Genomic DNA, 24,910 nt, shown 5'->3' on the forward strand with positions numbered 1-24,910 from the left:
TCAAAACCCCTCTCCCTCCCCCCTCAAAACCCCTCCCCCTCAAAACCCCTCTCCCTCCCCCCTCAAAACCCCTCCCCCTCAAAACCCCTCTCCCTCCCCCCATAAACCCCTCCCCCCTCAAAACCCCTCCCCCTCAAAACACCTCCCCCTCCCCTCAAAACCCCTCCCCCTCAAAACCCCTCTCCCTCCCCCTCAAAACCCCTCCCCCTCAAAACCCCTCTCCCTCCCCCTCAAAACCCCTCCCCCTCAAAACCCCTCCCCCTCCCTCAAAACCCCTCCCCCTCAAAACACCTCCCCCTCCCCTCAAAACCCCTCCCCCCTCAAAACCCCTCCCCCTCAAAACCCCTCCCCCCATAAACCCCTCCCCCCTCAAAACCCCTCCCCCTCAAAACCCCTCCCCCTCCCCTCAAAACCCCTCCCCCTCAAAACCCCTCTCCCTCCCCCCTCAAAACCCCTCCCCCTCAAAACCCCTCTCCCTCCCCCCTCAAAACCCCTCCCCCTCAAAACCCCTCTCCCTCCCCCCTCAAAACCCCTCCCCCTCAAAACCCCTCTCCCTCCCCCCTCAAAACCCTCCCCTCAAAACCCCTCTCCCTCCCCCCTCAAAACCCCTCCCCCTCAAAACCCCTCTCCCTCCCCCCATAAACCCCTCCCCCCTCAAAACCCCTCCCCCTCAAAACACCTCCCCCTCAAAACCCCTCCCCCTCCCCTCAAAATCCCTCCCCCTCAAAACCCCTCTCCCTCCCCCCTCAAAACCCCTCCCCCCTCAAAACCCCTCTTCCCTCCCTCCCTCCGTTCTCCCTCCCTTGCCCTAATCTTCTAGCCCCCTCCCTCTGTCAGTCGCTCTTCTCCCTGTGGGTGTGTTGGGCCGGGGGCGGGGGCGGGGGCCGGGGCGGGGCTGAGTCTGATTCCGCCCGCTCGCGGAGCTGGGCGCTGCCGGCAGCTGTTGGGGGATCGCCGGTCCGAGGATGGCCGAGGTGCGGAGGTTCACCAAGCGGCTCAGTAAACCGGGCACCGCCGCCGAGCTGCGGCAGAACGCGTCCGAGGCCGTCAGGAACTCGCTGGTGGCGGTGAGTGTCCGACCCTGTCCCCCATCACCTCCACTCGCTGCCCGGCTCAAACTCTGGGGGGGGGGGTCTGTGTCTATCTGTCTGTCTATGTGTGTGTCTGTCTGTGTGTGTGTGTGTGTGTGTGTGTCTATCTATCTATGTGTGTGTGTGTCTATCTATCTATGTGTGTGTGTGTGTGTCTGTCTGTCTGTGTGTGTCTATCTATCATCTATCTATCTATGTGTGTGTGTCTATCTATCTATGTGTGTGTGTGTGTGTCTATCTGTCTATCTATGTGTGTGTGTCTGTCTGTCTGTGTGTCTATCTATCATCTATCTATCTATGTGTGTGTGTCTATCTATCTATGTGTGTGTGTGTGTGTCTATCTGTCTATCTATGTGTGTGTGTCTGTCTGTCTGTGTGTCTATCTATCATCTATCTATCTATGTGTGTGTGTCTATCTATCTATGTGTGTGTGTGTGTCTATCTGTCTATCTATGTGTGTGTGTCTGTCTGTCTGTGTGTCTATCTATCATCTATCTATCTATGTGTGTGTGTCTATCTATCTATGTGTGTGTGTGGGTGTCTATATCTATGTGTGTATTTGTCTCTGTGTGTGTGTGTGTGTGTGTGTGTGTATCTCTGTGTTTGGGGGGGTGGGTGGGGGAAGAGAGGAGGAAAGAGACAGTGCCTGGGGCACTTTCATTTCTACTTTGTTTTAACTGGCAGAAAGTGATCCAGAACATGCTCCCGATAAGAGTTTATTTAAATGAAATTTGCATGGGTTAAAAATCAAATACTTTATATCTGAAAGGTTTGTATCCACTTCCAGCATGACTGCAAATAAAGGGAGCCCTGGACAAGTGTGGAGAGGTATTCGGAGCATCTTGTCGCTACTTCTTTATCAAGCACAAGGAAGTTAGGCAGTGTGTTTAAAATCTAGCTTTCAATCCATAAATCATGGTAAGAATTGCTGCGTGTCAGGTTATAAACAGATCACTTGTTTTGTTTCAACTCACTTAAAGGACTTTTCCATAAATGCATTGTGTCCCTTTTTAAGAGAATGCAGAATTAATGCGATGGGACGGAATGGTCATAAATCGATACTGCATTAAGCTAATGAGAAACCATTGCCAGTGGGACATGTACACAGTGTTAGTTCCTCAGTGTTAGATCGAACAGTCCCAACAGTTCTGTCTCTCTCTCAAACTATACTGCGGTGTCGTTTTCACTTTGAGACACAGCTGGTAACATACTCAAGAAGAAAATGTATTTTCTAGTTGACCAGTAAAGTTGCTTCAAGTCCTATTGAAAGTTTGAGCCAGTTGAAAGTAGTTCAGTTAGTGGTTTCAGAGCGTGTCTAATGATGGAGTGCAGTATTTTTGTGACTCCGTTGTGGTTGGAAGATGATTCTGTTTTTTGAACATTATGGGTGGGCAGTTCCTCAAATTAATTCAAGCAGCAACCCCTGAATGACTTTGCAGCCTGTGCTCACTGATCCATGTGGGCTCCGGGTCCAGCAACGCCTAAAATTTTAAATTGTCATCCTCGTGTTCAATCCCTCCATGGCCTCGCCCCTCCCCATCTCTGTAACCTCCTCTAGCCCTATACCCCTCCGAGATCTCTGCGCTCCTCCAATTCTGGCCTCTTCTGCATCCCCCACTTCCTTCGCCCCACCATTGGCGGCCGTGCCTTCAGCCGCCTAGGCCCTAAGCTCTGGAATTCTCCCTAAACCTCTCCGCCTCTCTCTCCTCCTTTAAGACTCTCCTAAACCCTACCTATTTACCAAGCTTTTGGTCACCTGTCTTAAAGCTCCTTATGTGGCTCGGTGTCAGTTTTTGTCTGATTATGCCTCTGTGAAGCACCTTGGGATGTTTTGCCATGTTAAAGGTGCTGTACAAATAAATGCAAGTTGTTATTGAATCACAGTCTGTTTAGTGACCAGTTAAAATTGAAATAGAGGGAAATCTGTTTAAGTTGACTCTAATGTATATTTTAAGGATACACAAACTTACAAGATCCTTTGTAAAAACTTAGAGTTTTTAGAGAAAGCCCTGAGTTCACTGCCCTCCTGTCCTCCATTGATCTCTCCCTCCGTATAAACTCCCCTACCCATATTCACAGTCACCTCCTCAACCTTGCCATCTCCCGTGGCCTCTTTACTCCCATTGTGTCAATCACAGATATGGCCATCTCTGATCAAGTCCTTGTATCCCTCTCCACCCACATCCCCCTTCCGCCTCCCAACCTCCCTTCCGCCTGTGTCCGCCCCTGGAAAAAACACTCCCATGAGTCACTTAGAACGGCACTTTAAAATTCCCAACAGTCTATCCTTTGGGCCCTCGTCCACCGCAATAATTCTGCAGCTCTGCTCAATCGCGCCCTCACCTCCACTTTTGATGCCCTTGTTCCCAGTAAAACCTTTACTTTCTCTCACCTTGGTACAGGCCCCATCTCCGCTCCCTTAAGTCCAAGGGACAACGACTTGAGCGTTTATGGCGGACGACAGGTTTAGCCATCCGTTGCCAGATCTGACTCTGGATGGACTATGTAAAGCACAATCGGGTCCTGCTCTCCTGCCAAAACTGCTCACTATTCCAGGATCATCCTGGAAAGCAAAGATAACCCCTGGCTTCTCTTCATTACAAACTGTCTTCTTAAACCCATCTCTCCTGCCTCCTCCACCCTCATGTCCAACAAGAAGTGCAAGGAGCTCATGGACTTTTTTGTTACTAAGATTGAGACCTATCGTTCAGCTGCATCTGCCTCTTCCCTCCCTTCCCCTAGCCCACCAAGCCAAACTTCCCCCAAGAGTCCCCCCAGCCCTAGCTCTGAACTCCCATCTTTCTCTAGTGTGTCTCGTAACTTCCCTTGTGCTCTTTCCGAGTTCACCTTGTCCATGAGACCCACCTCATGCTCCCTCGACTCTATTCCCACCAAACTGCTGACCACCCAACTTCCCTTCCTGGCCTCCATGTTAGCTGATATTGTTGTCCCCGACACAAACTCCATTCCCTAACCACCGACTTCATTCCTCTTCCTGGCCACTGTCTGAGCTGAACCAGACCATTCGCAAACTTGGTGTCCAATTTCATCCTGAGCTGAGCTTCCAACCCCCATATCCTCTCCATCACCAAGACCGCCTACTTCTACCTCCGTAACATCGACCGTCTCCACCCTTGCCTCAGCTCATCTGCTGCTGAAACCCTCATCCATGTCTTTGTTTCCTCTAGACTCAACTATTCCAATGCTCTCCTGGCCAGCCTCCCATCTTCCACACTCCATGAACTTGAGCTCATCCAAAACTCTGCTGCCCATATCCGAACTCACACCAAGTCCCGTTTACACATCACCCCTGTGCTCACTGACTACATTGACTCCCGGACCAGCAATGCCTCAAATTTAGCATTCTCATCCTCGTGTTAACTCCCTCCATGGCCTCACCCCTCCCTATCTCTGTCACCTCCTACAGCCCTCCGAGAACTCTGCTTTCCTCCAATTCTTGCCTCTTGCGCATCCCCGATTTTAATCTCTTGGTGGCCGTGTCTTCAGCCATCTAGGCCCTAATCTCAGGAATTCTCTCCCTAAGTCTCCACCGCTCTTTCCTCCTTTAAGACGCTCCTTAAAACCTAATTCTTTGGCCAAGTGTATGATCTGTAGTAACGGCGGTTTACGTGGCTTGGTGTCGTATTTTGTTTGATAACGCTCCCATGAAGCACCTTGGGGCGTTTTACTTTGTCAAAGGCACTATATAAATGCAAATTGTTGTTTCACAATCAATTTAGGGACCTGTTAAAAATTGAAATAGTGGAAAAACTGAGCTGACTCGAATGTATATTTTCAGGATACACAAACCTACAAAATCCTTTGTAAAACTTACAGATAAAAAAGTTGACTGAATAAAATATCAGGCAGAGGGCTGGAAATACCTTTTATAAAAAACTAATTCTGAATTCATTTTATTTTTGAATGCTCTTTGTATAAAAAGGGCTGGCCAATAAGGGGTGTGAGTTTAGTACTGTGATAAAAGCCGGTGATTTATGGTTTCAATGGAAAAATCGAAGCAATTGTGGAATTCAGTCCACAAAATACTGCTACAAATTGCAAGACTCCGGGTAACGACAGCAGAATGAGACTGATCCAGTCGCTATGAATAAGTGGCCCTGACTGTAATGTCATCATTGTCATGCGTTTGCCTATTCAATTGTTCCACAATATCATATTAACATAATCTTTAATTTCCGTCTCTGTCTCTATCGTGACGATCACACGCGGATTAGCAACCTTGTATTTGGTAAGATCAGTTCTCTGCCATCGTTTTCACGTCTTTGACCTGGGTTTAACCTCCGGGGATATGAAGGTCGGCCCTGATTTTTAACTCCGGGACAGTTCTGGGCGGGTTGGAAACTCTGCTGCCCGTATCCTAACTCGCACCAAGTCCCGTTCACCCATCACCCCTGTGCTCGCTGACCTACATTGGCCCCCGGTCCGGCAAAGCCTCGAATTTAAAATTCTCATCCTTGTGTTCAAATTCCTCCATGGCCTCGCCCTTCCTGATCTCTGTAACCTCCTACAACCCTCCGAGAACTCTACGTTCTCCAATTCTGGCCCCTCACGCTGCCCCGATTTCCATCGCCCCATCGTTGGTGGCCGTGCCTTCAGCCGTCTCAGGACGTCCCAAAGAGTTTTACAGCCAATGAAATACTTCTGAAGTCTAGTCACTGTTGTGATGTAGGAAATATGGGAGCCAATTTGTGCACAGCAAGATTCCACAAATAGCAATGAGGTAATGACCAGATCATCTGTTTTAGGTTTTTGTTGAGGGATAAATATTGGCTAGGACACCGGGGAGAACTCCCCTGTTCTTCTTCAAAATAGTGCCATGGGACCTTTTACGCCCACCTGAGAGGGCAGACAGGGCCTCAGTTTATCATCGCATCTGAAAGACAGCACCTCCGACAGTGTAGCACTCCCTCAGTACTGCACTGGGAGTGACAGCCTTGATTATGGGCTCAAGTCTCTGGAGTGGGGCTTGAACCCATGACCTTCTGACTTGGAGGTGAGAGTGCTACTAACTGAGCCACGGCCAACAAAGGTGGAGCTTGGGAGGCGGGCGAGGGTGCGTTAGAGATTTAACCTCCGGAGCTGTGGATTTGGGTTTTGGTAACGGCGGGAATGAGATTGGAGGAAGGGCAATGTGGAAATGGTCCTGATGGTGGTGAGGATATGGGGCATGAAGCTCAGCTCTGGTTGAGCGAGACACTGGGGTTATTGATTGTCTGGTGCAGCCTGAGCAAGCAGTCAGGGAGAGGGGAAGATGGAGTCAGTGGCACATGGATGACGCTTTTGGCAGGGGCTGAAAATGAGGACTTTGGTCTTCCTGGTTTTTAATTAGAAGCCATTCTGTATCATTCGTGACTTGGTGTCGGACAGGCAGTCTGATAGTACAGAGATGGGCAATGCAGCATACATATGGAAACTGACCCCAGGCTTGCAGATAGTGTCCTAGAGGGTAGCATCCAAATAAGGAAAAGGAGGGGCTCAGAATGGAACCTTGGGGTGCAGCAGATGTGTACGTATGGGGTCAGGAGGAGAAGCTGGTTGGTCTATAAAGGCAGATTGGTTATCTTTTCATTAGCTGTGAAGTGCTTTGGGACATCCTGAGGTGGTGAAAGGTGCTCAAGAAATGCAAGACTTTCTGTCCTCTCCTTCATTGGGAAGTAATGTATGTCACCAAAGGATCAAAAGGCAGATGGAACAGCAAACTTTACAAATGGAACCCATTCATCTCTTCAGGTTGTCATGCTTGAAAGGTTCAACCTGTGCTTGTCAGTTGTCTGATGATTAGGAACACTGTGTGTCTCTGGGGTTGAGCTGGCTTCAGGATAACCCACCCAGTAATGGAAGATTGAAACTCAGTCAAGACTGCGGCCGACTCTGTAATCTGAGGCAGGGAAATGATGGTTCCATTCTCGCTGTTAGTCCGTTAAATCTGCTCAGCAAGAACGGTCAATTTATGGGACACTGGCTTCAGTAGAGTGGGAGGAGGAAGGAAGTATTGTGACTCGGAGTTACAATTCTCTTGCATTTTGTGTCTCAAAAAGGAGACCCAAGGTTGAAACGAGAGAAATATGTTCAATCCCTTCAGCCTTTGCCACACACTTAACTAATGAACCTTGAAACTGGCAACTCCCCAAGTTAAAGGGAAATGATCGAAACAGATTATATGATCATATAAGTGAAGGGCTTTTAGAATAGATTGACTACAGTGCTAAAAGCTTAGTGCCTAGTATATATTGCAGCACATTGAAACAGAGTGATTACTTTCAAGATACTCAGACTTTTTATTAAATTACATATCAGGAATTCAAATTTATGTTCTGGAGCTTAGTTGATAGTGAAACATCCTGGATTGACATCCTGGAGTCCCCAGCCAGTTCAGCCTTTCCTGATAGTTATACCCTCTCAGTTCTGGTATCATCCTTGTAAATCCTTTTTGCACCTTCTCCAGTGCCTCTGTATCCTTTTTGTAATATGGAGATCAGAACTGTTCACAGTACTCTGTGTATTCACAGTATTTTATATTGATACACAGCAACAGAAATGGTGTGTCAGTGAGTCACTAAATACCACAACGTGGTGAGCCAGGCATACCTGAGCACCACCGGTTACGAACCTCTGTAATATCCTCTCCCATGTTTTGGGTGTCCTGTAACACTCCCTTTGAAATGAAGTGTTGAATTCAGAGCATTTTGCATCACAGGTTCACGTCAGGCAGTAAGCAGTGAATGCCAGATTTTTTTTTTAAAAACTTGTTATTGTAGATTTTGGTCTGAAGTAGAGATTGCCAAATTTCATTTTTTAAACTTGTGACCCCTTCAGTGAAAGTAAATATCTTTTGCTTAGATTTGAACTGAAGACTCGTGGCAGTAGGCAATGACTGAGCCTGTCTTCAAAGTCGCTTAGGCTAATTAGCCTCCAGAATTGTGATCTTAATTTAATTAAAATGCCTCCATCAGGTGGATGTTAAATGTGATTTGAGTGACAAAAAATTGCGGAATTAATTTCGATTCAGACTCTTATGGAGCAGGCTGGCTATTGGTGACGAGGAGAAAGTTTTTTTTATATATGCGAGAGATGTCGGTCGTTTAATCGTTTGCACAGATGTGTCCAGAACCATTGTTTAGCTGAGGGGAACATCTGCTGTATGTTAGGCAGAATACTGCTTAGTGAGTCCTCAGACTTTACCAGATCTCTCCACGAAGACTGACAGTCGGAATGCTCAGGGGACCCGCACACGTGACGCCGGGAGCTGATTAAAGATTTATTTATGTTTTGGCTGCAAGCTTTATCCCTGATGGGTATTGGAAGTTCTTACAGTAACAGATCGCCCCGAATGGGCTGGACGTTGGCTGTTCCTCGGAGAATAACGGCAAGAACATCTTGATTTAGTCTTTGGAATTGCACTTAGTGCATTGTGACTCCCAAGTGGGCAGTGTAATATATATCGACCTCTCCGCAGGCTCTGATGTGACTGAGTAATGTTCAGCCTTTTCTCCAGAGGGACTCGTGGGCTCTTTTTCCATCAAGGCCCATCGAGGATACTCCGCTATTGACAGAAAATGCATTTGCTTATTAACAAATTGACTTCCTCTGATGGTGTCCAGATAGGTATCGCAGGACTGGAAATCTGCATCCTTATGGAGGGAGGGATTATTTTGGGTAGCACTTTTAGAAAGATAGTAACCTAACAACTGCATGATCAGAACAAAATAAAAGCAGTCTGTTACTTTATTTTAGTGTAACTCATAAACGGTTGATTCTCATTTTTGGTGCCAAGAGTACATTTGTCATAACTGGCTTTATAACCTCCCTCATAACAGGGCAACAATAATATGAACTGATTGACTGCTTTTAAGGAGGTAAAAGGCTAATGCTGCCAACATTGAACAGTGGACCAAACGGGCTCCAGAGAACTGGCACAGTAAAACTAGCTGAGCTACACAGTGTTTCCCATTGGGACAGTGGCACAGGGGGTCTGAAATAGAGCAATAGGTTAATGCACAGTCCCTTGATCTCTGGGACCATGGCTTGAAATCAGATTAGATTGGTGGGATGAAGAGTTCCTTTCTCTCCCGCTGCAAGGATCCCAAGTGAAATGAGTTTAACCCTTGGCCATCGACCTGCATTGGGAAGTAGTATCGTGGCTGAGTATCGTGCACTGTCGCTTTTTGAGTCAGAAGGTCGTGTGTTCAAGCCCCACTTCAGAAACTTGAGCACATAATCCAGGCTGACACTCCCAGTGCAGTACTGAGGGAGTGCTGCACTGTTGGAGGTGCCTTCTTTCGGATGAGATGTTAAACACCTGCCCTCTCAGGTGGATATAACAGATCCCATGGTACTATTTCAAAGAAGAGCAGGAGAGTTCTCCCCAGTGTCCTGGCCAATATTTATCCCTAAACAGATTATCTGGTCATTATCACGTTGCTGTTTGTGGGATCTTGCTGTGCACAAATTGGTTGCCGCATTTCCTACAGTACTTAATTGGCTGTCAAAATTGGCTGTCAAAAAGTCAAAAGTACTTAATTGGCTGTAAAGCACTTTGGGACGTCCTGAGGTTGTGAAAGGGGCTATATAAATACAAGTCTGTCTTTTCTTTCCGACTTTCTTTTCTGACCCCGACTTTCTTTTTTTCTCTGTCTCTTTCTGTCTTTCTTTCCTCTGTGACCTGTTTTGACCCTCAACTGAGCTCAAAACTCCATATCTTCTGTACTGCCAGAATTAACTGTTTCTGTAACATTGCCTGCCTCTGCCCTACTTTGCCCATAATGCTGCTGAAATCTTCATCCCTGCCTTTGTCATCTCTTGGCTCACCTTCTCCAATGATCTCCTTGCTACCACCCCCCCCCCCCCGCCCGCCCCCAACCGATCTCCATCCCACTTTAACTCCAACGCACCCAAAACTCTGCTGCTCACGTCCTATATTTTACTAAACCCTGATGACTGACCACCCCAATCCTCCCGATGCATTAGCTTTAAGTTTTTATTCACAGATCCCATCTTGATACCACTCCATTGCACCTCTACAACCTCTTCCGCTCCTATATTCCTGCTCGCAGCCTGTGCTTGTCTGACTTTGTTCTGCTGTACATCTCCTACCCTCCACCATCAGTGCCAGACTTCAGCCATTTTCCAACACTCCAGAATTTCCTTCCTAAACAGCACTTTCTTGCACAGTCTCCCCTCCTTCAGAAGCCTCCTCAAAAACTATCATTTCTCCCGTCAACTCCTTCAACTCTTACTCGCTTCCCGTTCCCTGTTCCCCCCCCCCCCCCCCCACCCACTTTTCCCAGTTAAGCAACTTGGGACATTTTGCTACATTAAAGATGCATTAGCTTTATGTGGGCAAGCTTAACTCCCAACCAGACTGGCATGGACGCAGATTCGGTGGAAGGTTGGAGGGGATCGTGCATTCTCTTCCATTAGAGTAGAATAAGTCCATTCATGGCGATCTCTCGGAGGTGATTTCACTTCCCGATGAGCCTCTTTGGCCGGACAACTTTTGGGTAGAATAAAACCATCATTTATCTCTTTTGGGGACTCGATCCCAAGGTAAGTATTTTCAAAGAGGGTTTAATGCTAGTCTGTGGTCTTCAGTTCCAAATTGGCCGTTTAATTTGGTGCTTCCTGATGGTCTGTCGTGGGGACGGTTTGATCTGGCACTCTCGGTAGTGACTCCTCCACAGAGGTTGGATAATTGTTGGTGCTTTGGTTGTATTACCACTTTTCCAAAAGAAAAAGAACTTGCTAGCCAAAAATAATGCAAACAAATTCCCCAATTGGTAGCATCCAAAGGGTGATGATGCATCGTATATTCAGCAGTGCTGTTTTTGGAAGAGCTAAATGCACAATCTTCACTGGAAACCGGCAGAGGATGATGACATTTCAACTCCTCAGAAACAGCACTGTTTTAATGAATGAAACAAGTCTGCTGTCTGGCCCACTCTTCAGGGCTGCTGAGCGGAGGCGTTGCCATTGGTAACCTGTCACCACAAATGCTCACTTACTTACCGCCTCTAAAAGTTTCTTTTGAGATGATTCTCGCCAGTTACGGGTTTCAGTCCATCATCTAACCAGTGTGTGTTCTGAGGTTTGTTAGTTCTCAGGTTGTTAGACAGGATGTCCCATCACAGGAGGGTGGCTGTAATGTGGAGCAGTGACAGGACTGCAAGCTTCACAGTAATCATCGCATCAGAGGCGTGGATGTATGTGACCGAGAGGAGAATGGTCTTTAAATAGTAATGTTTTGTGCATTCCAATGAAGGAACACTTTTTCTGGAACAATTCCCCATTAATTAAGAGGGATTTTATATAATCTAGCATATAGTAAAAGTCTTGAGTATTATAGTGTGCACTTCCTGCAAACAACGTACTAACTTCCTGTCACACTTCAGCCGTCACCCTTCAGCATATCCTTCAAATCACTATGAGCAATGCCACGGGAGATTGGTTGGTTCAGTATGAAATCCTGGACATTAGTGTCCTAATATCAGTGGAAGAAACCTTAATGCATTCCCATAACATTCCCGTCATCTGTCTTAATGCAAGTGTATACCTGGTCATTTGAAATGGATTAAAGCCGCCACTGGAATAGTGAACAAAGGGAAGTCACTCCAACGAGCTAACTGTCGGTCTGCTTTTATCACCTGTAGTAACTTCTAGCTGTTCAATCCATCGCTATTAGTATTTTGTCTGGATGTACTTTTGCTTTTGCCATTGACAATTCTGAGCTGCCGTCCTCGCAGCCTCTGCGTTTTGTTTGTGCAGTCTCATTCCTTCCCTTGTTAACAAGTATGTCAAGTGGGAGGACTAGGATGTGTGCTGTTTATCACTGAGTTAATGAAAGAAAACATAGACACAGATTAGCAGTCCAGCCAAAAAGGAGGCCCACTGACAGTGATTCCTTCCTGGTGACTCCTCAACACATGCTGCTGATAGCATAATATTCAAAATATTGACAGCGTCTAATCCGTAATCAGCTTCTGTATACTGAAACAAGGCGAGGGTGACAAAGGGGAATATGAAAAGGTTAGGAAAGAAGTGAAAAAAACAATTAGGAAGGCAAAGAGAAACTACAAAATTAAATTATCAAAGAATATAAAAGGAAATGGTAAAGTATTCTACAAACACTTAAATAACATAAGAAATTCAGGATAGGGATAGGGCCACTAAGGGATACTCACGATAAACTCACGGGTAATGACCGAGCAATGGCAGAAATATTGAATAGTTACTTTGCCTCAGTATTTACCAGGGAGACTAACAAGGTGGGCATGATCTTAGAAGAAGAGATCAAAAAAGATATAAGGACATTTAAGATAGAAAGGTGAGAGATAATTAATAAACTAATCAAACTTGAGAGGGTAAAACCCCTGGTCCAGATGGATTGCATCCAAGCACATTAAAAGAAGTTGGGGAAGAGATAGCAGAGGCACTATTACATATATATAAAAAACCATTAGAAAAGGGAATAGTGCCAGAGGACTGGCAGACAGCTAATGTGATTCCTGTATTTAAAAAGGGAGATAGAACAAGTCCAGGGAACTGTAAACCAATTAGCTTAACGTCAGTGGTAGGAAAGATAATGAAATCCGTACTCAAAGTTGTAATAGAAAAATACCCAGAAACCGAAAAGATAATAAAGCATAGTCAGCACGGATTTCAAAAGGGAAGGTCGTGCTTGACCAACCTTATTGAATTCTTCGAAGAAGTAACAGAAAGGGGAGACAAGGGTAATGCAGTAGATAATATATTTGGATTTTCAAAAGGCCTTCGATCAGGCATTGTAGACTCAGGTCAGAGCCTGTGGAGTCAGGGAACAAGTCGCAGAATGGATAGCAAGCTGGCTACAAAATAGAAAACAGAGTTGTGGTTAAAGCTGGCAAAAGGTGGGAAGTGGTGTTCCACAAGGATCGGTGCTGGGACCACTGTTGTTCACCATTTACATAAACGATTTGGATTCGGGAATCGGAAATACAATTTCAAAATTAGCGGACGATGCCAAATTAGGGGGTATAGTTAATATCAAGGGAGAAAGGAATAGATGGATATGTTGATGGAGTGAGATGAAGTAGGGTGGGAGGAGGCTCGTGTTGAGCATAGACCAGTTGGGCCGAATGGCCTGTTTCTGTGCTGGACATTCTATGTAATTCTGTGAACCAGAAAGGTGCTAATTAAATGCCTGGTGGAATTTTTGCTATATGTATGTTGCATTGGATGAACAAAGCAATGTTGTCCCACAGGAATTGTGTTGAGGCCTCGACTATTCACCATTTATTAATGACTTAGATGACAGGATAGAGAGCCATGTATCCAGGTTTGTCGATGAAACAAAGATAGGCAGCATTGTAAGCAGTGCAGATGGAAGCATAAAATTACAGAGAGATATTTATAGATTAGGTGAATGGGCAAAACTGTGGCAAATGGATTGCAATGTAGACAAGTGTGTGGTCATCCACTTTGGACCTAAAAAGGATAGATCAGAGCACTTTCTAAATGGTGAAAAGCTCAAAACAGTGGAGGTCTGAAGAGGCTTAGGGAGTCCATGTACATAGATCAGGAAAATTTCACGGACAGGTACAGAAAATAATCAAAAAGGCTAATGGAATGCTGGCCTTTATATCTGGAGGAATGGAATACAAAGAGGTAGAAGTTATGCTACAGCTTTACAAAACCCTGGTTAGACCACACCTGGAGTACTGTGTTCCGTTCTGGGCACTGCACCTTAGGAAGGACATTTTGACCTTGGAGGGAGTGCAGCGTAAATTTACTAGAATGATACCTGGACTCCAAGGGTTAAATTACGAGGAGAGATTACACAAACTAGGGTTGTATTCCCTGGAATTTAGAAGGTTAAGGGCTGATTTGATCGAAGTTTTCGAAGATATTAAGCGGAATTGATAGGGTAGATATAGAGAAACTATTCCCACTGGTTGGGGAGTCTAGGACTAGGGGACACAGCCTAAAAATTAGAGCCAGGACTTTCAGGAGTGAAGTTAGGAAACACTTCTACAAGCAAAGGGTGGTGGAAGTTTGGAACTCTCTTCCCCAAATGGCAGTTGATGCTAGCTCAATTGTTAATTTTAAATCTGAGATTGATAGATTTTTGTTAACCAAAGGTATTAAGGGATATGGGGCTAAGGCGGGTATATGGAGTTAGGTCACAGGTCATCTGTGATCTCATTGAATGGTGGAACAGGCTCGTGGGGCGAAACGGCCTACTCCTGTTCATATGTTCCTTTGAATAGCACTTTGTGCTGTGTTTGGCCATGTTCTCAGCCTCGTGTTTCAAACCTTTTATGGCCTTGCCCCTTTCTATCCCTGTAACCTCCTCCTAAACCTACAACCTGCCCCCCACCCTCCCCCGAACTCTTAATTCCTGTGACTTTGGTCTTTTGTCCATCCCCCCCACTCCCCCGACCATTGGCGGCCGTGCCTTCAGGCCCTAAGCTCTGGAATTCCCATCCTAAACCTCTCCACCTTCTTTTCCTGCAAGATGCTTCTTAAAACCTACTTCTTTAACCAAGCTTTTGGTGTCCACTCCTATTATCGCCTTCTTTGCCTCGGCGGCCATTTTTGTCTGATTGCGCCTCTGCGAAGTGCCTTGGGCCTTGGGATTTTTAAAAAATTTGTTCATGAGATGTGGGCGTCGCTGGCGAGGCCGGCATTTATTGCCCATCCCTAATTACCCTTGAGAAGGTGGTGGTGAGCCGCCGTCTTGAACCGCTGCAGTCCATGTGGTGAAGGTTCTCCCACAGTGCTGTTGGGTAGGGAGTTCCAGGATTTTGACCCAGCGACGATGAAGGAACGCTGATAAATTTCCAAGTCGGGATGGTGTGTGACTTGAAGGGGAACGTGCAGGTGGTGTTGTTCCCATGTCCCTGCTGCCCTTGTCCTTCTAGGTGGTAGAGGTCGCGGGTTTGCGAGGTGCTGTCGAAGAAGCCTTGGCAAGTTGCCGCAGTGCATCCTGTGGATGGTACACACTGCAGCCACAGTGCGCCGGTGGTGAAGGGAGTGAATGTTTAGGGTGGTGGATGGGGTGCCAATCAAGCGGGCTGCTTTGTCCTGGATGGTGTCGAGCTTCTTGAGTGTTGTTGGAGCTGCACTCATCCAGTCAAGTGGAGAGTATCCCATTACACTCCTGACTTGTGCCTTGTAGATGGTGGAAAGGATTTGGGGAGTCAGGAGAACTCACCACAGAATACCCAGCCTCTGAGCTGCTCTCGTAGCCACAGTATTTATATGGCTGGTCCAGTTAAGTTTCTGGTCAGTGGTGACCCCCAGGATGTTGATGGTGGGGCATTCGGCGATGGTAATACCGTTGAATGTCAAGGGGAGGTGGTTAGACTCTCTCTTGTTGGAGATGGTCATTGCCTGGCACTTGTTTGGCGCGAATATTACTTGCCACTTATGAGCCCAAGCCTGGATGTTGTCCAGGGATGCTTTCCTACATTAAAGGCGCTGTATAAATGCAAGTTGTTCTGAAAATGGATGAATGAAATCATGAATAAACAGATATAGATTGATGCACATTTAAGCATGGTAGCTTAGAGCAGTGAAAGCTGTTTCGATATGAAAATAGCCCTGGACTAAGTTATTTAATTCATGGTTTTCCCCCCCATTTATACACTAAGTGATTCACTTCGGAGAACAATGCTCAACTGTATTGTGTTGCTTCACATGTTAACCCATAGCCTGTTGCATGTAGCTTTCTACTGTGTTCAGATAGGTTCACAGCAGGCAAAGGGTTGAGTGGACAAATCAAAGCCCTTTCGCAAGATCAGATGTGGATGAGGAAGATCGTTTGGCCCATCTTGGCTGTCTCATCAATTCAGAAGGACCCTACAGTCCCCTCCCCCATCGTGGCATCCAACTGTCACTCAAATGAGTTTCTGCCCTCCCATCACTCCTGCGCTCACTGACCTACATTGGCTGCCAGTCCAGCAACACTTCGAATTTAAAATTCTCAATCTCGAGTTTAAATTCCTCCATGGCCTGCCTCACCCCTCCCTAACTCAGTAACCTCCTCCAGCCCTACATCCCTCTGAGAACTCTATTCCTACAATTCTGGCCTCTTATGCATTCCCGATTTCCATTGACCCATCATTGGCAGCCGTGCCTTCAGCCGTTTAGGCCCAAAGTTCTGGAATTCCCTCCCTAAACCTCTCTGCCTCTCCTCTTTTAAGATGCTCCTTAAAACCTACCTCTTTGACCAAGCTTTCTAAAATTGAAAGTTTGAAAATCTCCTTCTTTGGTTTGGTGTCAATTCTTGTCTGGTAAAGCTCCTGTGAAGTGGGGACGTTTTACTCTTTCAAAGGTGCTACAAAAATGCAAATTGTTGTTATCGTTTCTTCCACCACACTGCCCAGAGACCACTTCACATGTTGATCAACTCTCTGTGAAGCACTTCACAACTTTGGCTTTTTAATAGTTTGGCCCACACAGTTTAGTTTGAACTAGTGATTCAGATTTACCTGCTCTGCATCGGTTAAATATCTCAAAGATTACTTCTCCGTTGCCTGCTTGTGGAAAGGCTCAGATTCCTTCAGTATTTCCTCATACTTCAGTCCTTTGATGCGACAAATTAGTCTTGTGATTCTTTGGATTGTCTCCAAGGCTTGAGTCTTACTGACCAGACCTGGAGTCAGTGCTCAAAAGTGGCTGTGACTTCCTCCGACTTGCACTCTGTTACTTTGGCCATGTAGTTCAAGGTTCTATTGGCATCGATTGCTGCTTCGTGTTGACTGGACACCAAGCGACAAGTCTATAAAACTCTCTGACCTCTCACCTTCAGCCTTAGTTATCCCAACTAGAAAAAAAAACAAAACTAGTAGATGAAACTAATTTGCAGGGCTCGCGTCAACGATAATTGTGGCAATCAGAAATTTTACTTAACAAGAAAAAGTGGGATACATTATACGGCCACAGGCGAGGCAGCTTGTTGGTGCAGTACTTTCCACATGGTTACATGTCGATTAACGGTCGTGGTGAATGAACAGCAACACTCAATGAAACAATATGCATTTGCTGAAAAAGTTTCAGCTGCCCAGTTGTTGGAGGGTTTATCACACAATGTCATCTGTTTGGTTCATTGCACTGGAAGTGTTGCCCTGGTACCTCATGAGCAAGGTATACCTGACGAGTGAAACTGCCTCACAAATCAAATTGCATTTCTGGTGTCTCATTGAGAAGGATGTTAATTTTTCCAATATACTTGAATTTATTTTTGGCTCTTTTGACTCTTGTTTTACTCACGCAACCAAGATAGGGAGCCAATCAGTAGAACGCTGCTCGTCTGTAAGCATGACTGGCGACAATGGCTGCCTGTGGGTGTTATAGTCGCAAAAGGGATCTGGATTCAGCCCAGAAACTGGGACTTGTCCACTGTCTGAACTTTACAATCACCTCGGGGTCAACGAGTTCTACTTCAAGTTTAGTGGCCAATGGAGAGTGTAAACTGGCACCCTAACTGGCCATGTGATAGTGTAGTGATCACGTTACCGGACGAGTAATCCAGAGACCTGGACTAATAATCTAAAGATTGTGAGTTCAGATCCCACCATGGCAGTTTGGAAATTGGATTTCAGTTTATAAAATCTGGAAATAAAAAGCTAGTCTCAGTAAAGGTGACCATGAAGCTCTTGGAATGGTGTAAAAACCCAACTGGTTCACTATGCCCTTCAGGGAAGGAAACCTGCCGTCCTTACCTGGTCTGACCTATGTGTGACTCCAGTCTCACACCAAAATGGTTGACACTTAACAAGCCACAAAGACAGCAGCAATTCAAGAAGGCAGTCCACCACCACCTTCTCAGGGCACTTAGGGATGGGCCATAAACATCAGCCTTGCCATTGATGCCCATGTCACAAGAAGAATTTAAAGAAATTACTGGGACTCCTTGGATCTGAATTATGGCTGACAACATGCAAAAGTAACTGGCTGTATAACATTGCTGGATCTAGTACTGGTGATTGTAGTGGACCAAGTGAAGCAAGTGTCAGTAGGGGAACATTTAGGGAACAGTGATCATAGTATCATAAGATTTAGATTAGTTATGGAAAAGGACAAGGAGCAATCTAGAGTAAAAGTACTCAATTGGAGGAGGGCCAATTTCAGTGGGTTGAGAACAGGTCTGGCCCGGGTAAATTGGAATCAAAGATTGGCAGGCAAAACTGTAATCAAACAATGGGCGGCCTTTAAAGAGGAGATGGTTCAGGTACAGTCTAGGTCCATTCCCACTCGGGGGAAAGTCAGGGCAACTGAAGTCAGAGCTCTCTGGATGACAAAAGAGATGGAGAATAAGACAAAGCAGAAAAAAAGGGCCTATGACAGATGTCACGATGATAATACAAGTGAGAACCAGGCTGAATATAGAAAGTTCAGAGGAGAAATGAAAAAGGAAATAAGAGGGACAAAGAGAGAGTATGAGAATAGACTGGCGGCCAATATAAAAGGGAATCCAAAAATCTTCTCTAGGCATATAAATAGTAAACGGGTAGTAAGAGGAGGGGTGGGGCCGATTAGGGACCAAAAAAGAGATCTACGCATGCAGTCAGAGTACTGAAGTACTAAATGAGTACTTTGCATCTGTCTTTGCCAAAGAAGAAGATGCTGCCAAAGTCACAGTAAAAGAGGAGGTAGTTGAGATTACTGGATGGGCTAAAAATTGATAAAGAGGAGGTATTGAAAGGCTGGTTGTACTTAAAGTGGATAAGTCACTCAGTCCGGATGGGATGCATCCTAGGTTGCTCAGGAAGTAAGGGTGGAAATTGCGGAGGTGCTGGCCATAATCTTCCAAACATCCTTAAATATGGGGGTGGTGCCAGAGGACTGGAGCATTACAAATGTTACACCCTTGTTCAAAAAAAGGTGTAAGGATAAACCCGACAACTACAGGCCAGTCAGTTTAACCTCGGTGGTGGGGAAACTTTTAGAAACAATAATCCGGGACAAAATTAATAATCACTTGGACAAGTGTGAATTAATAAAGGAAAGCCAGCACGGATTTGTTAAAGGCAAATCGTGTTTAACTAACCTGATTGAGTTCTTTGATGAGGTAACAGAGAAGGCTGATGAGAGGAATGTGGTTGATGTAGTGTATATGGACTTCGAAAAGGTGTTTATTAAAGTGCCACATAATAGGCTTGTCAATAAAATTGAAGCCCATGGAATAAAAAGGGCAGTATCAGCATGGATACGAAATTAGCAAAGTGACAGGAAACAGAGAGTAGTGGTGAACGGTTGTTTTTCAGACTGGAGGGAGGTGTACAGTGGTGTTCCCCAAGGGTTGGTACTAGGACTTTTTTAAATATATATTAATGACTTGGACATGGTGTACAGGGCATAATTTCAAAATTTGCGGATGACACAAAACTTGGAAGTGTAGTAAACAGTGAGAAGGATAGTGATAGACCTCAAGAGGATATAGACAGGCCGGTGGAATGGGCGGACACATGGCAGATGAAATTTAACGCAGAGAAGTGCAAAGTGATACATTTTGGCAGGAAGGATGAGTAGAGGCAATATAAACTAAATGATAGAATTCTAAAGGGGGTGCAGGAACAGAGAGACCTGGGGGGTATATGTGCACAAATCGTTGAAGGTGGCAGGACAAGTTGAGAAAGCAGTTAAGAAAGTATACAGGATCCTGGGCTTTATAAAAAGCGGTATAGAGTACAAAAACAAGGAAGTTATGTTGAACCTTTATAAAACACTGGTTTCGGCCACAGCTGGAGTATTGTGTCCAATTCTGGGCACCGCACTTTAGGAAGGATGTGAAGGCCTTAGAGAGGGTGCAGCAAAGATTTACTAGAATGATTCCAGGGATGAGGGACTTCAGTTATGTGGATAGACTGGAGAAACTGGGGTTGTTCTTCGTAGAGCAGAGAAGGTTGAGAGGAGATTTGATAGAAGTGTTGAAAATTATGATTGGTTTAGATAAAGTAAATAAAGAGAAACTGTTCCCATTGGCGGAAGGGTCGAGAACCAGAGGACACAGATTTAAGGTGAATGGCAAAAGAACCAAAGGTGACATGAGGAAAAACTTTTTTACATAGCAAGTAGTTATGATCTGGAATGCACTGCCTGAAAGGGTGGTGGAATCAGATTCAATTGTGGCTTTCAAAAAGGAATTGGATAAATACTTGAAGGGAAAAAAATTGCAGGGCCACGGGGAAAGAGTGAGGGAGTGGGATTAACTGGATTGCTCTTACAAAGAGCCGGCATGGGCTCAATGGGCCGAATGGCGGCCTCCTCTGCTATTACGATTCTACTACGATTCTGTAACACATTTACTGAACAAATCAAACAGTCCGTGTTTGTTCCAGAGTAGCCTCGTCCTCCCTCGAGCCTCGCAGCCCAGTCAACGAAACTTGAAACATAAAAGCAAAACACTGCGGAAGCTGGAAATCTGAAATAAAAATAGAAAATGCTGAAAACGCTCAGCAAGTGAGGCAGCATCTGTGGAGAAAGAAGCAGAGTTAACGTTTCAGATTGATGACCTTTCATCAGAACGAGAAGAAGTTAGAGATTTAACAATTTTTAAGAAAGTACAGAGCCAGGGAAAATGGGGTGGGAGGGAAGGGAGGAAAGAACAAAGGGAAGGTCTGTGAGGGGGTGGAGGGCAGGAGTGATTAAATGACAAAAGGGATGGTGCAAGGCAAGAAGGGTGGGAATGGAACAGTAAAGAAACAAAAGATGGGTCCAGAGAAGGTATAAATGATTACAGCAGAACCATTACCAGCACTTGCTGTCTGAGAAAATGGAAAATTTTCCACATTCACCTGAGGAAGGAGGAAGCCTCCGAAAGCTTGTGATTTTCAAATAAAATAGTTGGACTATAACTTGGTGTTGTAAAATTGTTTACAATTGAGAAAATGGGAGCAGTGGTTATGATCTGAAGTTATTGAAATCAGTGTTGAGTCCAGAAGGTTGTAAAGTGCCTGATCGAAAGACGTGGTGCTGTTCCTCGAGCTTCCGTTGGGCTTCATTGGAACAGTGTAAGAGGCCGAGGACAGAGAGATCAGAGAGGGAGTGGGACGGAGTTTTAAAAAAGCAAGCGATCGGAAGGTCAGGGTCACAATTGCGGACAGAGTGGAGATGTTCAGCAGAGTGATCACCCAATCTGTGTTTGGTCTCCCCAATGTAGAGGAGACCGCATTGTGAGCAGTGAATACAGTATAGTAGATTGAAAGAAGTACAAGTAAATCGCTGTTTCACCTGGAAGGAGTGATTGGGGCCCTGGACAGTGGGAAGGGAGGAGGTGAAGGGGCAGGTGTTGCATCTCCTGCGCTCACACGGGAAGATGCCGTGGGGAGGAGAGCAGGTGTTGGGGCTGATGGAAGAGTGGACCAGGGTGTCAGGGAGGGAACGGTCCCTTTGGAATGCTGAAAGAGGAGGGGAGGGGAAGATCTTTTTGGTGGTGGGATTGTGCTGAAGGTGACAGAAATGGCGGAGGATGATGTGAAGGCGAGGGAAGGGTGGAAATTGGAAGCAAAGTTGATGAAATTTTCCATTTCGGGGCGAGAGCAGGAAATGACACCGATACAGTCATCAATGTACCGGAAAAAGAGGTGAGGGAGGGGACCCGAGTAGGACAGGAACAAGGAATGTTCCACATATCCCACAAAAAGGGAGGTACACCTGGGACTCATACTTGTAACATGTTGTGTCATGTTAATCTGCGTAGCAGATTCTGACTGAAGCTGACTTTGTGTGGCTGTGACTGGATTCATAGGGAGAGCCGCCCAGCCATGAACTGGCCAAACAGTCCCGTTTTTAAAAAAAAAAGCTTTGAGAACCCCTGGTCTACAGGGAGTGTACTTTTTTCTCCAAGTGTTCTCCCGAGGCTGTCCTTTTCCTTTAAGAATCCCGCAATGACACTGCCATTTTAACTTTATACCAAAGTAAGGTGCTGAAAGGTGACCTTGAGCACAATTCAGTGTTAAGTCGTTTTTTTTCTTTGAATCTGCTTTTGTTTTGAGGTGCCATGCACCACACATGAACTCCTGGAGTAAAAATAGGCAAGTATCCCGCTCCCAAGCCCTTGGCAATATTGCTCTTTAACCAACTGCGTGTTGTCTACGATTGGCATTTGCCCTCTTAAGCCACTTCAGATCACAAGCTAACTATGTAGGAAGTTGCTGTGGCTCGTTATTTAAATGATAAGTCACTGGTTCAGTTCAGTACAGATTAAATGAAGTAGGGAGGGAGGAGGCTCGTGTGGAGCATAAATGCTGGCATGGACCAGTTGGGCCGAATGGCCTGTTTCTGTGCTGCAGTTTCGATGTAATTCACATATTCAGTACTCAGTGTATGAAAGATAGAAAGAACCTGCATTTATAAAATGCCTTTCACAAGCTCAGGACGCCCCAAAGCGCTTTACAGCCAATGAAGTACTTTTGAAGTCTAGTCACTGTTGTAATATAGAAAACGCAACAGCCAATTTACGCACAGCAAGGATTCAAAAACAGCATTGAAATAAATGACCAGATAATCTGTTTTAATATTGCTTAAGAGATAAATGTTGGCAGGACACCAGGGAGAACGCCCCTCCTCTTCTTTGAATAGTTCCATGGTTCTTTTAAAACGGTCGGTTTAAAATGTCATCCGAGAGACGGCACCTCCTACAGTGCAGCACTCCCTCAGTATTGCATTAGAGTGTCAGCCTGGATTATGTGCTCAAGTCTCTGGAGTGGGACTTGAACCCATGACCTTCTGACTCAGGCGAGAATGCTACTCACTGAACCAAGGCTGATGGTAAACAGGCGTGGCTACAGAACTGATAGAGATCTACGGTTCGAAACGACTGACGCTATGCAATGTTGTTCGTGCTCTGAACATTATTACTAACCTTATTTTGCTTAGTATAGTGCAACACGACACCAAATTTAGCAAAACCAAGGATTGCAACTCCCTTTTGTGTCATTCTGCTCATTCTGACAGCTGGAACTGGAAGTGCAGGGAGCTGCAACACAAAGTTAAACAGACTGACATGATGGGTGTCAAAATAATAAAGAAGTTGTTTCAAGTGACGTGCTCCTTAACACACACTTGCGGTTACCAGCTTCCTGTACGAGCAGTAACCGGGGCTCTGAAAGGCTGATGCAAAAGTGTGGCAAGGGGAAGTTCACCCGTGAGTCCTTAATTGGGAAGTTCCGAACGCTGGCCCTGACAGGAGGCTGCCGGCAATGCCAATTTTTCTGGAACGAAATGTTGAGCAGAAATTGAACGACTTGAAGGTGCAGTTGAGGCAGGAAGTGCTTTTAGCACGTGTCTCCATGGCGATTGCATGATGCACCTTGTTGAAATTGTGGAATGAATAGCAATCTGAATGTTAACTGCTCTTAGCCTAGAAATGAGTACTGGTAATCTGTTAGGGTTTATGGTAGCCTTGTGGTTAGGGTACGGTAGCCTTATGGTTACTGTAAGGGAGTAACAATCCAGTGGTCCAATCCCATCATGGCACGCTGTGGAATTAAACTCAAAAAGTCTGAGCAAACTACCGTGAAAGCTGGAGGATTGTTGTAAAAACCCAACTGGTTCATTACTGTCCTTCAGGGGAGGGAACCTGGCACTCCTTGTGACCCAGTCCCACAAAATATATTTTTTTGTTCATTCATCTGATATGGGCATAGTTGGCAAGGTTGGCATTTATTGCCCATCCCTATTCACCCTCGAGAAGGTGGTGGTGAGCCGCTGCAGCCTGTGAAGATGCTCCCACAATGCTGTTAGGTAGGGAATTCCAGGATTTTGTGACGGCGATAGACGTCCAAGTCGGGATGGTGTGTGATTTGGAGGGGAACCTGGAGGTGGTGGTGTTCACATGCATCCGCTGCCTTTGTCCTTCTAGGTGGTAGAGGTCACGGGTTTGGGAGGTGCTGTCGAAGAAGCCTTGGCGAGTTGCTGCAGTGCATCCTGTGGATGGTACACACTGCAGCCACAGTGCGCCGGTGGTGAAGGGAGTGAATGTTTAGGGTGGTGGATGGGGTGCCAATCAAGCGGGCTGCTTTGTCCTGGATAGTGTCGAGCTTCCTGAGTGTTGTTGGAGCTGCACTCATCCAGGCAAGTGGAGAGTATTCCATCACACTCCTGATTTAGGAACATAAGAAGCAGGAATAGGCCATTCAGCCCCTCAAGCCTGTTCTGTCATTCAATTAGATTATGATTGATCTGTATCTCAACTCTAGCTATCCACCCTGGCTCAGTAACCCATAATACCATTACCTAACAAAAGTCTATCAATCTCAATTTTAAAATTTTCATTTGGCCCCCAACCGCAACAACTTTTGGGGGAGAGAGTTCCAGATTTCCACTGCCCTTTGTGTGAAGAAGTGATTCCTGACATCACCCCTGAATGGCCTAGCTCTAATTTTAAGGTTATGCCCCCTTGTTCTGGACTCTCCCAACAGAGGAAATAGTTTCTTTCTATCTACCCTATCAATTCCTTGAATAATCTTAAACACCTCAATTCGGTCCCCCCCTCAATCTTCTATACTCAAGGGAATGCAAGCCTCGTCTATGCAACCTGTCCTCATAATTTAACCCTGTTAACCCCGGTATTATTGTGCCTTTTGATGATGGAGAGGCTTTGGGGAGTCAGGAGGTGAGCCACTCACTGCAGAATACCCAGACTCTGATCTGCTGTAGTAGGCACAGCATTTATATGGATGATCCAGTTGAATTTCTGGTTGAAGGTGACCCTACCCCAGGATGTTGATGGTGGGGGACTCAGCAATGGTAATACCATTAAATGTTATGCTTTCTCTCGCGATATGGTTGACCCTTGGGGTGATTAGGGGTGGGCA

The 24,910-nt window shown here is 45.7% G+C and overlaps 1 protein-coding gene across 1 annotated transcript in view; it reads left to right on the plus strand.

Annotated features, from left to right (window-relative positions):
* Positions 1–922: 922 nt before the first annotated feature.
* dock11 (dedicator of cytokinesis 11) overlaps positions 923–24,910 on the plus strand; it is a 273,861-nt gene continuing 249,873 nt past the window's right edge. Inside the window, exon 1 of the mRNA XM_067996777.1 lies at positions 923–1,067. Within this exon, the coding sequence (XP_067852878.1) occupies positions 966–1,067 (102 nt within the window). The 5' untranslated portion in view covers positions 923–965. The remainder of the gene's footprint in view (positions 1,068–24,910) is intronic.

Source organism: Heptranchias perlo, chromosome 15, assembly GCF_035084215.1.
Source record: "Heptranchias perlo isolate sHepPer1 chromosome 15, sHepPer1.hap1, whole genome shotgun sequence".
Classification (NCBI taxonomy): Eukaryota; Metazoa; Chordata; class Chondrichthyes; order Hexanchiformes; family Hexanchidae; genus Heptranchias; species Heptranchias perlo.